We start from the raw sequence: 16,564 nt of genomic DNA, 5'->3' as shown, positions 1-16,564 counted from the left end.
CACATGATAGAAATGAATGGCCTTTGCATGGCATGTCAATCTCTGGCTGTAGCAGTGACTCTGACATGGCTGACTGCAGCAAAGCAGCCAGGTTTTGAGCGTACATGTAGCAGCTGAGTGGAGGAGGGAAGGAGGTGGGAATGGAGAGTCACAGCTCAGCACAATCCTCCCTCTTTTCAGCCCCTGATGAGGAACCCCATTTTAAGAAACTGAGCCCCAGTTGGACGCAAGCAGGATATGAAAGCCCTTAATGGCAGAGTGATGGACACAACAGCCCGAGCCAAAATGAAGCCCTAAAGACACTGGGCGAGAGGAGAGACACAGCAACTTTGTTAATGGACACCCTGTTCAGAAAACTGAACAAGAAACGGAGCCACTCAGAGCCGTAATGGAGCCCCTCGAGAGGAAAATGAAATGCAAATGGAGGGAAAAAGACACTGTCTTTTATAAGGACGGTGCTTGTGGATGGACACCCATCGAGGCTAAAATGGGTCCCTAACAGCACAGTGTCTGTTTAATAGCATAAACAAGCTCCCACTACACCTGTTTGTGTGTGTTAGAGTCATACATTGTCATGCCCGGTGTGTTTGTGTGGCCGATCACAGCTTGAGTCCCATCCAGATTTGAATTTGTAATGTTTGCAAAGATCTATGGACCCTGAACTATAAAAGTGAGGCGGTACCAGAATGTGAATATGCATTATGTCTAACTGAATTCCTGTTTGCTGTAAATCTGTCACTTTCTCCGACTACCTGCTCCACCGTACAGTACATTACGCACTCAGAGGGCTTCCTGTAGGCTTTAAAACAGCTTAGAAAGACTAATGCTCTCATAATCATCTCAGTTCATATCCATCACGCTTTTATGCAGCATGATATTATAGTTACATTATGACGGCTGCCTTTCACTCCCGCTTTTAATGTTTGTGAGAGTAATGTTTGTTTAAACTTAATGAAGTGTGCAGTGTTATATTGCATCAAGACTGCCTCCATGTGTTAGGAACCACCAGGAGCAGTTATAAAGGAGCAATTCAACATGTTGGGAAGTGCTCTTGTTTGTCATGAAAAGTCGGCTGGTTGCCCTCTGGTTTCAGTGTACAATTAGCTAAGCTAATCATAACCCAGGCCTGTCTTGGTGCTGTATGCACAGCAGTGAAATCCATTTTAATTGGGTGATTTGACTGAAGGCAAACAGTGACTCTCTTCCACTGAGGAAAGTTAAAGGGGAATTTTGCCATTTTTCAAGCAGGTAAAAAAAAAAAGAACTATAATGTTAACAGACGGGGCCTTTGCACACCGTGAATGAACGTCCACAAAAAGTGCTTGTTTTTGCCACTGACAGGCTCAGATTGTTATTGTGTTATTGTGAGTGAGTTGAAGGGGGTGGAGTGTCCCGGTGGTTCACTGGTAGAGACTCAGGCTGAGTCCTTATAGCAGCGGCCCCAGGTCCAGTCCTGCCCAGGGCCATGTCCCCTCTCTCTCCCTTTTCTACTCCTTTTCTGTCAACAACTAAAGCATGAAAAATGCTACAAAAATAAGAAGTGGGTTGAAAAATACCAGAATTCCCCTTTAACACAGCATACACCAGGGCTTCTCTTAACCTGATCTTTGAATATTTTAATGAGGTTTTTTTACAAGACAACAAATAAGTTGTGATGATATTGATATCGATTTGATTTTACAATTATGTGAACATGAGATCTAACTTTAACCACGGACAGAACCCAGGATACAGCTGAGTTACAGTTTTTTTTCTGCTGCCCCACTGTGTGCAGTGTGATTTAAAAATATATATATAATCTTGTTTTGCCTTTTTTTTAATAATTTCCCACACCATTGTGATGACTGCAGTGATGGAAACATGACACGCTAGGTTTTACCCCATTTTTCAGTGCAATGCAATGACTGATGTATTATATATATTACTGATATAGTTTTTTAAGCTTAATTTGTCACCATATTTCACTCAGCTGATCTCTGATTTAATAAATCAACAGTTATAAAAAATATGTATACTCAGAGTGGACGAGCATTCAAAGCTCAGCCAAAATGAACATCAAATTCTGTAAAATTATGTTCGCTGAACGAGTGTTTGTTTATGAGTCATAAGAAAACATAAATAATATTTTAGAAGGAGCAGATATTAACCTGTATGCTTGGCTACATTTGACCTGTGTCATCCTTGTAACTGGGAACCCATATTCCTTACATTGAGCAATATCTTAATGAAGTCTGGAAAGTTAAACAGGATGTTGAATGTGACACACCATAAAAAAATAACAGAATGAAATACTTTTGATGGGAAAATGTATAAGAGATGCTACTGGCTATTATTTTGAACATTATGGTGAATTTTTGACTGGGGCTAGAGTTAAGACTGTTTCAGAACTCTACATTTATTGGCAAATCAATCTCATTTGGCCATTCATTTGTACAGTGGATGAATAGATCTGCGCCCACATCATGATGTTCTTTTGTCTGATGGGATATCACTTTTAGTGAACATAGCTATTATTTGTCCTTAGCTCTAGGCTTTAAAGGACCTCTATGACATCTCAGAGTTGCCTGGAGGTTGGTGCATTATCAGTGAAGCTCCCATTGACAAGGACAAAGTTTGACTGTCATCCTATTGGCAGGCCAAGGCCGAAAGCTTTGATGAAGTGTGTCTTTGGCTTCAAACTCGTCCATTTCACTTTAAACCTGGCACACTCTCAAGCTGCCAGAGGGCAGGAGGTACAGCCAAGGTCCTGCTAGTATTGTGTTTTTGTTTAGCTTTTGTTCAAGGAAGTCTGAGGGAGGAGGACTTGTTTGGATGTTGTGGAAAGAGTTTCAATAACCCAAAATTACAGTAAAACTAGATATTTTATTGGGCCTCATTCAAAAATATCTCCTACAAACAGATTAGTTCTTAAAGTATGAATTATTTACTTGTCGCATTCACCAAACATAAACCACTAGTGGTTCATGTAGAAGTAGTGCAGAGGAGAAAATAGACGTTTAACTTTAACTCTGCAAATAATAACACTAAGACAAGTTGAGAGAACAATTTCCGAAACATTTCTGAATTTAAGAGGATTTTCTAGTATCAACTAGGATCAATCTCAGAAGCCATTGGTCTGACAATGATGCAGAAATCAGTTTTTAGAGACTAAACCTGGATCAATTGAGTAAATCTTAGCAAGATGAGTAAAAGAGGTTTAGGGTAAGATTATGAAAATGTTTTGCATGAGGCCTGTTGTATGTTTGTTGGAACATGGATGTTTAAAAATTAACAGACAGACATTACATTACATTTAATATAGAAATAAAACAGCAGCTATTTATTAGTTTTTACTTGTGTTCACTTGTATTGCTGCAAGTAACAGAGTGACTACTGCGAGTGTATAGATTGTATATGAAGTTGAGGCTCAGCTGTAACAATATTGGCATTCATTAAAGCATCATGTGGATCTAAAACTTCCCACAGCAGCAGCCGGTTGAGTGCACTTCATGTAAAAAATAAAAAAATAAAATAAAAAGCACAGTGGACATTTGCAAATATTATTTTCTATTCATTTAATGTCTTTTCAATGTCATACAACAACATTATATAAAATAAAAATGGAATTAATGCCTCAATTGGCTGCTGATGACTAAGACCTATAAATGTGTTTGCTTCATAAAATGTTTTTGTGGTGAAGTTGTGTGGTCGACAATGGACCATCATTTTGCTGCTTATACTTATGTTCAACAGAATGTGCAACAGTTATTTATCTTGCATAATGCATAAAACACACAAAACCAAACAGGTAGATTTTAGGTATAACATTGCTGATGTACATACGTATGTATAGATTTGTGACATCAAGTGGGAGTAATGTGCATGTGTGGGTGCATTTAATGGCATGTTTAATTAGTCTCATTGGGCAGTGAGGGGAGCAGTGTGGTTGGGATTATTGACCAGCCTGTCAGCCCTGCTGGCCTTTGCTGTGAAGACCTCTGAAGCACTGCTCTCTTCTCATGCCAGAAACACTGACTGCATCTTTTATCTCTGACACTCCCTCTGCTCCTCTGGCTGCCAGCACTGTCATACACCCTGCTATCATAAATCACACAGATTAGGGTTGTTTTCCCTCTGATATACATCCAAAAACATCTGCAAAGATCAACTTGTAAATTAAGTCTTCATCATTAAAATGATCGAGCGTCATTAAAAGCATATCATGAATTCCATTTTCCAGCCGGTTTAAAATTTGGAAAGTTGTCAGTTAAAAAACATTGTATTTAGCTTTAGTGGTGCTTACAAGATAGTTAAAGGTACCGTGTGTAGAATTTTTATCCTACAAACGGCCATGATGTGACTCGCTGCATTCTGATTTAATTCTGCACATGGCATTAGTAGTTTTCTACACAACAGCAGGACAGGAAGAGTTTGTTGCCTTAATGAGGAGCTGCAGCCTGTTGCCTGCAACTTCTTCTTGTTCCATGAAGCTGCAGTATCTAAAACTGATCCAGTGTCAAAAAACGTCAAGTCAACAGTGAGGCTGACATCACTTACAGCAAATTACAACCTCTGACGCCTGGTTACCTCCTCTGTCCTTTTGAATCTATTGTGGTTAGGGAGAATATTTGAATCTGGTGTGGCAATGGCGGACTCCTCCACTATGAAGGCTGCTATATACAGAGGTAAATACAGAATGCAAATGCATCAGCCAATAATCCTGAAGAAATGTCTAAAAAATAATAAGCAGTGTCAAAATTGGGGGGTTGAATTCAAGAAAAATTTCCATTGTTCCAAGCTAATGTTTTTAATTTTAATTTTTTTTAATGACCAAAAACAAACAGACCTTCAGGGGCACCAAATGATCCATGTCTAGTGTGGTAATTAATTTAAACATTTGCAAATTTGTTTGGTAATATCCAGCCCCAAAGCAGAATATAAACTGAAAACATACGGGTCTTTAGGTAGGTGATGCCTTTTAACTTAATATGTTTTTTGAAGAATTGTGCATCAAAACAACACAATTTTGGCTTTAAACCTTTATTTTTATCTTCCTTTTTCCAAAATCCATTTAACAATTAATCAACCTTCCACATCACTGGATGGGAGGTTTGACTGAATCACTGTAGATTCATTAGGATAAGAGTTTCCAATAACTACAGTGTGCAAAAGTACAAAATTATGGATACTTTGATGAATCTTTGTACAACAATTTTGTACAATGTTTTTCTAGTTATTTTAATTAATTTATTATGAAGGCATCGTGATGCATCATGGCCCACTTCAAGTAAAAACAAAATGTACTCTGTAAAGAACTGAGCTTAAATACCACTCTTAAACTACTATTATAGTGACATTTATGTGCTGGAGCAGTTGTGAAACATAGACTTTAGATTCTGGATGTCTTTGTCATGAAACTGCAAACTTGTGCCATCATTATGTTGTACAGAAACACTTTATTGTGCCGCGGGCTGCATTTGCATTCTCTCCCCACTGACTGAGTCTGTGGTTTACCTTGCTTTGGCCCTTGGCAATGTCAAGCAAACACATCTCAAGAATAAATTGCTCCTGTTCTCAATATGCAATCGGCTGCCGTCCATGACAAAAGTAATTTGTTTGGAAATATGAACGCAGAAACCCGGCGAGGTCTACATTTAGATCACTTTCTTAGCAACAGCGAATCTAATGATCTATAACCCACAGCTGGTCACGGTGTAGACTGATCTAGCCACCTCTGATTACTGTAAGTGTTGGAGTCGAGTCAGGCTTGTTTTAGGTATTAAGTCATTCAGTCTGACTGCAGCTCATTTCTCACTTCCCTTCAGCTTTATGTCTGCCTCCATTTCTGCTTAGTCATACTTTCCTCCTTTCTCTTTGAGTCTGTGTATCATGCATTCACATTAACACTTTGATGATTTTTTTTCTCTTTCCTGCCTAAACTGCAGTGTGTGCTGTGTATATACAGCATGAGGCTGTCATTATGATTACACATTCATCCCTTTCAGCTGTGCACTGAATTATTTCCAACAGTTAGTTTAAAGTCATTATATTTAAAGCTGCACTGTGCATTTTTTTTTTTACTTTGATACACTCAGGTGGTTGTGGAAAGTGAAAAGTCCATTATTATTACTATTATTATTTATTCTGTAGGATCCAAGTATAGTGATCCTTATGTATTCAAATCCACACATTCACATGTTTGTCAAACTATATATGAATTAAAAAGGCACTGGCCCTGATGTGACCTGACCAAGGTTTTAGAGGAATTATTGGTCTTTCAAAAATGTTTACTGATTTAATAATAGTCTCATAGTCTATTAATATTAGTTGAATATAGTCACTTAGACACAAAAAATAGAGCCCAGGTTGAAAAATGCCAAAGTTCTCCTTTGACTCTAACTCCCATGGTGCAACTCGCACTCTCATAGCACAGAAATGTTTATCATGTGAACTTTATTTTGGTAGAAATTTTGTTATACTCAGAAACTCATAAATCAGTAACTGCACTTTTGATTTAAGTAACCAGTTGCACCATAGCAGTCAATAATGATGCCAAACTGGTGACTTTTTTGAGTTTTTCTGTTTATTTTCAATAAAATCTTGGGTGGTGTGGCTTTGAAATGTTACTTTTTTATTGCTTTCAGACAGATGAAATATTTTCTGTGTCCAGTACTGATGAAAATCAATTTCATAAACTGGTTTAGATTTAGTGTTTCTCGCCAAAATGCATTGTGTTTATCGTTCTGCTGCATTTTTATGTTTCAAAAAGTATTTCTGCTTTCAATGAAATAGCATGAAACCATCAGAAAAAACGCATCACACGCATGCTCATGCATGAGATACGAACAAAAAGGGCTCATCAAACCATTGCTCCACAGCCCTCCTAGTGGTCGAAACCTCCACAGGGTACCTTTAACTTCAACCCTGGTTGGTATTAATGAGCTACAGTTCCTGTTTGTCATTCTGTTCTCTGTTGTTGTGTCAATGCACCATTGCGCGAGCCCTCATGTCTGCGTGTCTGTCTGTCTGACCGTTTGGTTCACTGGTTATGGTCCCTTGTGTAGGAGGGTCCCTATGTGATGCTCAAGAAGAACTGGGAGATGTTCGAGGGCAACGACCAGTACGAGGGGTACTGTGTGGACCTGGCCTCGGAGATCGCCAAACACATCGGCATCAAGTACAAAATCTCTATCGTTCCTGACGGAAAGTACGGCGCCCGGGACCCAGAGACGAAGATCTGGAATGGCATGGTCGGGGAGCTGGTGTACGGGGTAAGAGCTCTGGTTTTTCTACTCTTCTCCCAGCTCCCTGAAGCAATATTTTGGGCATAAATGAGCTCTTCATCTAAGCTGACTCATCTCATTCAAACTTTAATTTGTCAGTAAGATTCATGGTCATATTAATGACTTTAATGTGTCTTATTCTAATCTGTTAGGAGCAATAATACATCTGTAAGGCAGCTTGGCTTTTGGCAGAAAAAACTGGTCCCTAAAAGCATAGATATATTAAACAGAACAATTTATTCATAATTTCCTATCCTGATGACCTTTGGATCATCATAATGAAGCCATAAAAATATGACTTTATATATTTGTGCTTGTTCAAATTAAATTATGAGAAGAACTTACTATAAATTTTCAAATAAATCAAGTATTAAAATTATGGAAGAGTTATGGCCAGCACAAATCAATAAATGCTGTTAAGAAACATATGAGCTATATCTGAATCTCTTGTTTTGTACAGAATACAGCTTTTATTCAGAGGCTGTAACTAGACAAGGAGTCTCTGTACAAACAGTATTTCTTGATCTGCAGAGTTGGACTTAATCTCTGTCCGACACGCGGTTCCTGCGTGTGTTGTTTACTGTGTAGATAATTAAACCCATGTGGAATGAAACTGTAAACAGGCCAGCGGTCTCCGGTGGTATTAATGCTAGCAAGAATTAGTGGAGCATTAGAGCTGGGCTTTTGGAGGGGTTAAAGAAGAAAAAGGAGCTTGTTTAAGAATCTCTGAGGTGACGATTTCATTTTGAGGTGAAGTGTCTTTCTGCTGCTGACCTTGCAGTGGGATCAAGCCTGCGGTGTGGGATGATGTGGGGATTTCATGGCCTGAAAAGACATCAAAGAGGAGAAGTTTTAAGGACAAAGATAAGATATTCAGTAAAAGTTTGTCACTTTTACTGGGATAGGATTTAGGTTCAGAAAGAGGTGTGATTAACAATATATTCAATAAATAAGTGTCTCTTTCCTCTGTATCACTGATGGATTCCATAGAACAGTCATTATTAAACCTTTATCCAAACTTAAATTTTGCTTTTCCCAGAAAACATGATGTGCTGTGCAGGAAATGATGCGCTTTATGTTTACATGAGCAGCCATAGCAATTTGTTTGAGGCAAATTTGACACCAAAAGAGAACCACGCTACTTCTAGTCCTTTTTTGTGATGAGCTAAGTGGCATTTTCACAAAGTGGCGTTTTCCTCGCCTGCGCCTCTTTGGTACTGCAGTGACTCACAGCAAAGCCGACTGCAGCGAATGCGAGGAGAGGCACAGTTCGGGATGTGTCAGGACTGATCAAGCAGTACACTGCACTTTTGGTGTAAAGACTAACCAGGTTGGTCCAAAGCACAGGAATAAAAAGTGCAGCTGTGTTTTCTGCTATTTTCATCTCTTTAACAAGCACTATGAGCTGAAACACATCCTGTCCAAAAGGTTTTGCTTTGCAAGGAAGAAATTACGGGCAAAATTACTTAAATATTATCCCCTGACAGGGAACTTAATGATGGATATTGTCCTCTCTACAAGTCCCAAGTCATCAGCCAATTTTTTACTTACTTTAACCCTATCGGTCCTAAAATATCAATACTTTTGCAACTGTACATTACAATTTTGTAGTAATTGTGACAAAGATAAACTAGAACTACGCCTTGTGGTAATATACCTCGGCCAGCCAACCAAGTTGCAGTTTACAGGTGCATCTCAATAAATTAGAATATCATAGAAAAGTTTACTTATGTCAGTTATTCAATTCAAAAGGTGGAAATAAAACATTATGTAGATCCATACACACAGAATGAAACTCTGATTATAATGATTATGGCTTACATTTCATAAAGACCTAAAATTCAGTGTCTCAAAAAAATTGAATATTACAAAAGACCAATTTTAAAAAGTATGTTTAATATTGAAATGTTGGCCTCTGAAAAGCATGTCCATCTATATGCACTCAATACTTGGTTGGGGCTATTTGACTTGAACTACTGATATGGATTTTTTCAATGATATTTTAATTTATTGAGATGCACCTGTATATCCATATCTGTCCAGTCTCAAATGAAGCCATGACAGTGGCAATGCTTCAAAAATAAACGTTGCTGCAAAGATGCTATAAATTCACACACATCTTCAACCTGGCAGAAGAGAAGATCTATAATAGGTACAAGATTGGTGTCACCACAATCTCCCCTTCCTCTTGATTTATAGCATGGCATAATGTCCACAAAAGTGTTTTTGCACCATAATATAATTAACATTAAGGCTGACATTTGACCTTTTGCATATTATTTGTCATCACTTAATCCGTTTATCAAACAAGATCTCCAACCTAAATGACAGAATTAGTCATTTGTTATGAGCGTTTATCAAAAGAACCCATATCATGGTACAGAGCATTAAAAAAAAGTCCAACTGTCATTATACATATACATACACATACGGTTTGCTGCTGTAAAAAAAAAAAGTATGCAGTTTTGTTGAATTAAGGCGACAATTTATATCCAAAAGGTCAAATGTCTTATAATATTGTGCAAAAACACTTTTCTGGACAATATGCAACACAATAAATCAAGAACAGAAGGGGAGATTGTGGTGACACTCATCTTGTACCTGTGGTGATTATAGATCTTCTCTGCTGCCAGGTTGAAGATGTGTGTGAATTTATAGCATTTATAGCATTCATAGGTCTGCTGTTTATAAAAAAAAAGGATGCAGTTTCATTGAATTCAGGCGACAAAACCACTGATCTAGGTTGAGGGTAAAAAACTTCAAAAAAAGCTTTTCTCAATTGTTGTCTCACCTAGCAATGTTTGCAGTGGGTTTTCTTCTGCACTGTGTCCACCATTTTTGTAGCTTTGTCCAGGATGTGTGCTTACACATCCTGGCACCTGTTCACTACATTTTTATAGAGACCAGCCACACACGCTGTGGCTGGGGGCTACAAACCAAGTGCCATAGGCTGACGGCAAAAAACGTCCCCAACACAACAAAACAAAAAGACAAAAGCAAAAATATCTGTAGACTAGACACCACCACACACTTCTAGTGGGTCATAAGGGATGATTGAGGGGATTCTTTTTTTATCTTTGTCCATATAAAAGGAAAATCCTATTATTTCTGCCTTTAAGGGTAAAAATGTGAAGGGTTGAGATAAGAAAAAAGAGCTAGATTTGGGATAAACATCCAACTTAGGACCAGGAGGGACAGAATGAACAATGCAAATGGACGGCCCTCACAAGTAAAGTAATACATGTGTGTTTGAAAACATGGCGTGCACCATAGTGAATAGCCAGTATTGCACTATAGAGTGTGTGATTGGGGGCATAGGAGGAGCTGGCAGCTTTTTCTACAGTGTTCATGGGAACGGCTGAGGACATGGAAGCTGTCAGCACTTTCCCGTCTAAGACTTTGCTTTGAGACCATTCATTTCTTCCCTGCTCTTCCTGAAAAAAGCCTGCGTGCAACCACAAAAGCCCTGCCTCCTTTTAACCTGCCATGTATTTTAGCGTACACTAAATGCCCGGAGGCTGTCATCTTAGTGCATTTTGCTGAGGATGAAAGAACCTAAATCGCTTTCTTTTTCTCTCCCTCGTCACTGTTTTCTCCTTTCCAACCTCCTTAAGTGTCAGATGGTCGTAATGAAACTTCAAATTCTTGCTGATATTAAGCCCTTTGCTCCCAAGCCAGGCGGACAAGGTCACAAGTGTTGCTAAGTCACTAGCTGTAATCTGGTTTGTGGATTCTCAGCAAGCCAGTGTGCACTTTTCCACAGCTGCAGACCTCAGAGGTGGCAGTATCCCATTTTTTGCCTTCCTGTGCTGTAAGCATATTTCTCTGACACATTATTTTATCCTCCCTGCTGATTCTCCCAGAGTTTCAGCTAAGCCTCTCAGCATTAGAGAGGGTTTCAGAATTTCTTTTTCAATTTCTTTTCTTTCTCTCTGTGTCTTAACTTGATCACTCCGAGGTGCATTCAGCCGCTGTATAAACTTGATCGCTTTGAGATTTGTTCAGTCAAGGGAGAAATTCCGATAAAACGATGTGAGCTGGGGAGAGAAGAAAACGGGTAATTGTTGTTGTTTTGTTGTCTGATGGCTGGCTGGCTATTGGCCCTCGGCGTGTCATATCTGTGACTAAGTGATGTTTGATTGTTGGCTCGGCTCAGAGAGATGATCCATCATTTGCATTTGTTTATCTGTCATCATTTGGATTTAGAGTTGCTCTCAGAGAGGCTCATTCAGATGGCTGATCAAATTCCCTTTCATCCAAATCCCTGCAGAAAGCGGAGATCGCTGTGGCCCCTTTGACTATCACGTTGGTCCGGGAGGAGGTGATCGACTTCTCAAAGCCCTTTATGTCGCTGGGCATTTCCATCATGATCAAAAAGCCCCAAAAATCCAAACCAGGGGTGTTCTCCTTCCTGGACCCGTTGGCCTACGAGATCTGGATGTGCATCGTGTTCGCCTATATCGGCGTGAGCGTGGTGCTCTTCCTGGTCAGCCGCTTCAGCCCGTATGAATGGCACACCGAGGAGCCCGAAGAGGGCACCGACGGTCCGCCAAGCGACCAGCCCCCCAATGAGTTTGGTATCTTCAACTCCCTCTGGTTCTCCCTGGGCGCCTTCATGCAGCAGGGCTGTGACATCTCCCCGAGGTAAGAAACTCTTCTTCATCAAGCTGTCAAAGAATTTCATCTCATAAAAGTACAGGAGTTACTGGATGTTTGCTGCAAAGTCTCATTGTTAACTTTTTGTCCTCAGGCTGGGGACACATTACATAACTCTTTGGCCAATTATAATCACTATGTGCCATCACGTCCTACTGGATTGTGTCTGTGTTTGTCTGGACGAGTGCTTAAATCCCTCGCCTGCCAATCCAGTTAAGACCTTCATCATCATTTCAAACATGTTTGATTGACACAAACTGGACAAATCTTGACACCAGTGACAAGCAGTAGCCTGAGACAGTGAAAATGAAAAAACAAAAAACAAAATCAGTATGTTGTTCAATCTTGATGTTAATCAAACATAATTGTCACTGACACAAAAAAATGTTTTTTTAAATTCTAATAATTTGTGCAGGTGATGGAGTATAATCTGCCTTTATGGGTGTGATTTTTTTATATTTTTATAACAGCTGTGTAATGTGTCTTTAGCTTGAATCACAACTGGTGTTCACATTCAAACTGTGGCTTCTGCTATAAACTGTGAAAGTTAATGAAATATCCCCCAATTCTTGCATATTGAGATTTTTTTCAGTGACTAAGATTAAGATTGTTGTTGGCACTGGATTGTGATTTACATATGATACATTTCCACCCTAACAACATAATAGCTTAGTCTCTTGGCTTGACTATATTATTTTGTTTATTTACAATACAGTACATTACTTGAGTGCTGTGAAAATCTCATAATTATAAAACAGCATTTCCTTTGTTTGTGGTTGAAGGAATAGGTCAAATTTTGTAAAAGATACTTGTTTGCTTTCTTTCAGAGAGTGAGATGAAAAGATTTGTATCAGTAAAATCATGTCTGTTTGCTTAGTGCAGAGCTGCGGTCTGTATACTGTTAGCTTAGCTAAGCATATAGACTGAAAGCAGGTTAAAACTAGCCTGGCTCTGCACAATAACTAACACCTCAAGAAGCTCACACATCATATCAACATGCAATCAATGTAAAGTACTGGACATATAAAGATGCTGAGATTTTGGTGTACGTTAATTAAAAACAGGCTAGTTGTTTCCCGTCCTTTCTAGTCTTTATGCTAAGCTAAGCTAAACACATATGGTGTCAAGCTCCTTACTTTACCCACAGACATGAGACTGATGTATGTTTTCATTTCACTCATAAAGAATGCTGAACCATTCCTTTAAACTATATTAAAAACAGTTTCTTAGCTTCTCATGATGTACGTCATCTAACCAGTTGCAGCTTACAGATATTATTTAATTAAGCTACTTTACGTGCCTTGCTGTATAGCTAAAGATATACTTGCTTTTACAGTAACTATGCATTCGACATTTGAATCCTGCATCTGTTTGGAGCATTGGTTTTGCATGTCTTTAAAACACTGTGCGTCTGCAACATGCAAAACGTGCAGAAAACTCTTGCCATGTTTTTTTATTAACATCATGTAAATCCTGTAGTTGTATATAGTCTGACTTCTCTGATGTGCCAAGTTTGTGAAATATAACAAGCAAGCACATGGTTAAAAAGCAAGTATATCTCTGGCTTAAATCAGTGGTAATTTGCATGTAGTTAAAAAGCGTAATGTTCTGTAGATGTATTAAGTAACAGGTACTGTGTTTTGTGTTGTTAGCTAAAGTCTCACGTGTTGCACTGCAGTGTCTGCTGCTCATCCTGTGTGTATACCTGCACTCGCACTGTGGCATCACACTTGTTATGTCTGTGGTGGATTTGTTTGAGAGAGAGAGAGAGAGAGAGAGAGAGAGAGAGAGAGAGAGAGAGAGAGAGAGAGAGAGAGTCTCTGCTAGTATTGATTTTTTGTCTCTCTCTGTCTCATCTCCAGCCATATTGTTCTTCACTGTCTGACTTGCATACACTATGTTGTCTGCTTGTAAGGGAATTAGCTTGTCTCTGCCTCGGCAGTTGTGGCTTCGCACTTGTGCGCCTCCTGTCTGTCTATCTGAGCTCCAGTTAGCGACCATAGTTCTGTGGAGCCGCTGTCTGCACCATAGTGTGAAACCTGTGTGATTCATTGAGAACACACTGTCAAGGTGTTGTCTTTCACCGTGTCTGTGACTTCTCTTCCCTTTGTCCAAATTACAAGACTCAGACCCATCATCCTTTGGGCTTCAGACCAGCAGACTGGTGTCTATAGTAAGCATGGCGTACTTTGGTGGAAGGGTGGAGAAATTGGGGCTTGTACACTTAACTGTCTTGCTATGTTCCTCTCCAGCTTTTAAAGGCTGGTCGTCTTTGTTTCCTATCAAAGATCAGGCTTCTAGTCCGTCATCACACACTGACATTCTTTCTGCTGACATCTACTGTCATGGTCAAACCCATAGACTGGTAAAGCCTGTAATTCTTAATGGTTTCTCATTTCCTGTAAAGCCTTTTTAGCTGGTTAAATGGCTTTGCCAAGCTTAAAGTTCCAGCAGATGGATTCTTTGAGGTTATTTTAAGCGACAGCTAAAATGGCTCCTATAGTTATTTAAAGTCTTTTATATAATGCTTCTTTTATCTGCTTTAAGCCCTTATGGATCTTGTACTGTAATAGAGTTGGTAAGATTGTAGGAGATGAAAGAAGGACCAAACCAGCCTGTATCTTTCAGCCTCCCCCCACACCAGAGGAGAAACACACAAGATGGAGGATCCCGAGGTACATTATAACCTGTCCTCACGTAAGCAACCTTTAGAGGAGACTATAGTGGGCCTGTGACTGTGATTATTAAGCACACTTATTTAAGGAGTACACTTGCTTTCTTCACATGTGTGCAGACCACCCTCACCCGCCACCATAACCACCCCTGCCCGCCACATCTCTGCCTGTGTACTGCAGATAAGGACTTTAGAGCTGCACAACAATGTCGGCATCAGAATGAAAAGTCTACATTTCAAACCTCTCTGTCTCTGGCTGTGGTCCCCGCTGCATTCCCCCTGTCACTGCTAATCCCATGGGCCTCTCCCAATCCATCAGCACAGAGCCCCAGAGCTCAGAAGCGCTTCCACTCCAGTTTAGCCTGACAGGGCAACATGCAAATCCCTTCACACAGGGGAGATTAGACGGCGTGGAGGGAGTGACAAGGGCAGAGGTGAATGGGACGAATTTGGGGAGAGGGCAGCAGTGCTCGCTCATGTGTTACAGTTGTGAGCTGGCTGGATGGTGGAAATTCAGTCTGCATGCAACACAGTCTCTGAAACTTTTGGGTGGCTACAAAATGACTGCATAAAAACCTCAGGAGCAGTTCACATTGTCCAGTGTGTGTTGGCATGAAACAGTGTACAGCAGCCTTACAGTCATGGAAAAAATTATAAGACCACCCTTTTTTCTTCAATTTACTGTTCATTTTAATGCCTGTTACAACTAAAGGTACATATGTTTGGACAAATATAATGACCACAACAAAACTAGTTCATAAGAGTTCAATTTAAGAGTTGATATCTAGCCATTTTCCATGGTTTTATTGATAACCAAAATCAGTATCAAGAAAACCATGGAAAATGTCTAGATATCAGCTCTTAAATTGAACTCTTATGAGCTATGTTGTTATCATATTTGTCCAAACAAATGTACCTTTGATGTACTAAGCATTAAAATGAAGGATAAACTAAAGAAAACAAGGGTGGTCTAATCATTTTTCCATGACTGTATATGTTGTTTACGTAGAGTTAGGTTTCATGCTGGAGAATTTTTATTGGTTTGCTTACATCAGACATGCGTCGTGGTCACATTATATCAGGTTTCATAATGCGTATCCAGAGCTGCCAACTTTTCAATTTAGCTTAGAGCCAGATTTGGTGTCTGTCATGTCGGTGCAGTTTATGAGCAAGCATTCTGTGACATCACCCACCGCAGGGGTCAGAGTCATCACTCTGCAAAAACCCTGGAAATTTTGTTTCAGCAGACAAATTTACAATTTTAAAGCACTTATGGATGAAAAGCCAAGTCAGTAATCATGGAATGATAAATAGGTACAGTTCAGAGCAGCATACTTGCCAGCCTCCAGACATTGCAGCATAAATGATGCTGATTAATCACACTGAGTTCACTTAAAAAGCTGAAACTGCTAAATCACTGGATTCTGTTTGGTGGTTTATGATGATTTCAATTTAGTTTGGTAATATGTGGAATGTAGCTCATTGTCCTGACAGCAGCAATAACTGCATTCTACAGCATGGTAATGCTGTTGGGATGAAAAAAAATCCCTAAAGGCCTAAAGGAAATCACCTAACAAATACAGCTGTATATACCTGTCACCAATAAACAAGGAACATAAATATGTTTTAATTATCTAAAAGAAAGACAAGAATACACTTTCCAAAGTGGAAAGTGTATTCTTGTCTTGTCTTGAAATACTAGCGATATAAAGAAAATGAAAACAAAAACAAAAAAACAAGGAATACAACGTCATATATTTGCACTGCTTCCATACACTGTCATTCTTCATTAACATTTTACTGTACTCCATCAAGATGTGTAAGATATATATATTTTAAAATGTCATAATAGTTTATTAACTGTCCAACACTGTCAGTGATACTCTGTGATACTAAGCTGAAGGCATTTACTTTACACTGATGATCTGAAGGCAGCAGGTATCTGTTCCATCTGCAGTCTCTAACTGGAGGG

General features: G+C 39.3%; 1 protein-coding gene across 3 annotated transcripts in view; it reads left to right on the top strand.

The window, feature by feature from the left end:
• gria4b (glutamate receptor, ionotropic, AMPA 4b) overlaps positions 1-16,564 on the top strand; it is a 116,312-nt gene that overhangs the window by 80,221 nt on the left and 19,527 nt on the right. For all 3 annotated transcript variants that reach the window (XM_059350941.1, XM_059350939.1, XM_059350942.1), the window contains exons 10-11: positions 7,044-7,250; positions 11,533-11,906. In XM_059350941.1, coding sequence (XP_059206924.1) covers positions 7,044-7,250; positions 11,533-11,906 — 581 coding nt within the window. The remainder of the gene's footprint in view (positions 1-7,043; positions 7,251-11,532; positions 11,907-16,564) is intronic.

Source organism: Centropristis striata, chromosome 15, assembly GCF_030273125.1.
Source record: "Centropristis striata isolate RG_2023a ecotype Rhode Island chromosome 15, C.striata_1.0, whole genome shotgun sequence".
Lineage (NCBI taxonomy): Eukaryota > Metazoa > Chordata > Actinopteri > Perciformes > Serranidae > Centropristis > Centropristis striata.
The sequence above is the reverse complement of the archived record's forward strand: the minus strand, read 5'-3'. Positions and strand labels throughout refer to the sequence as shown.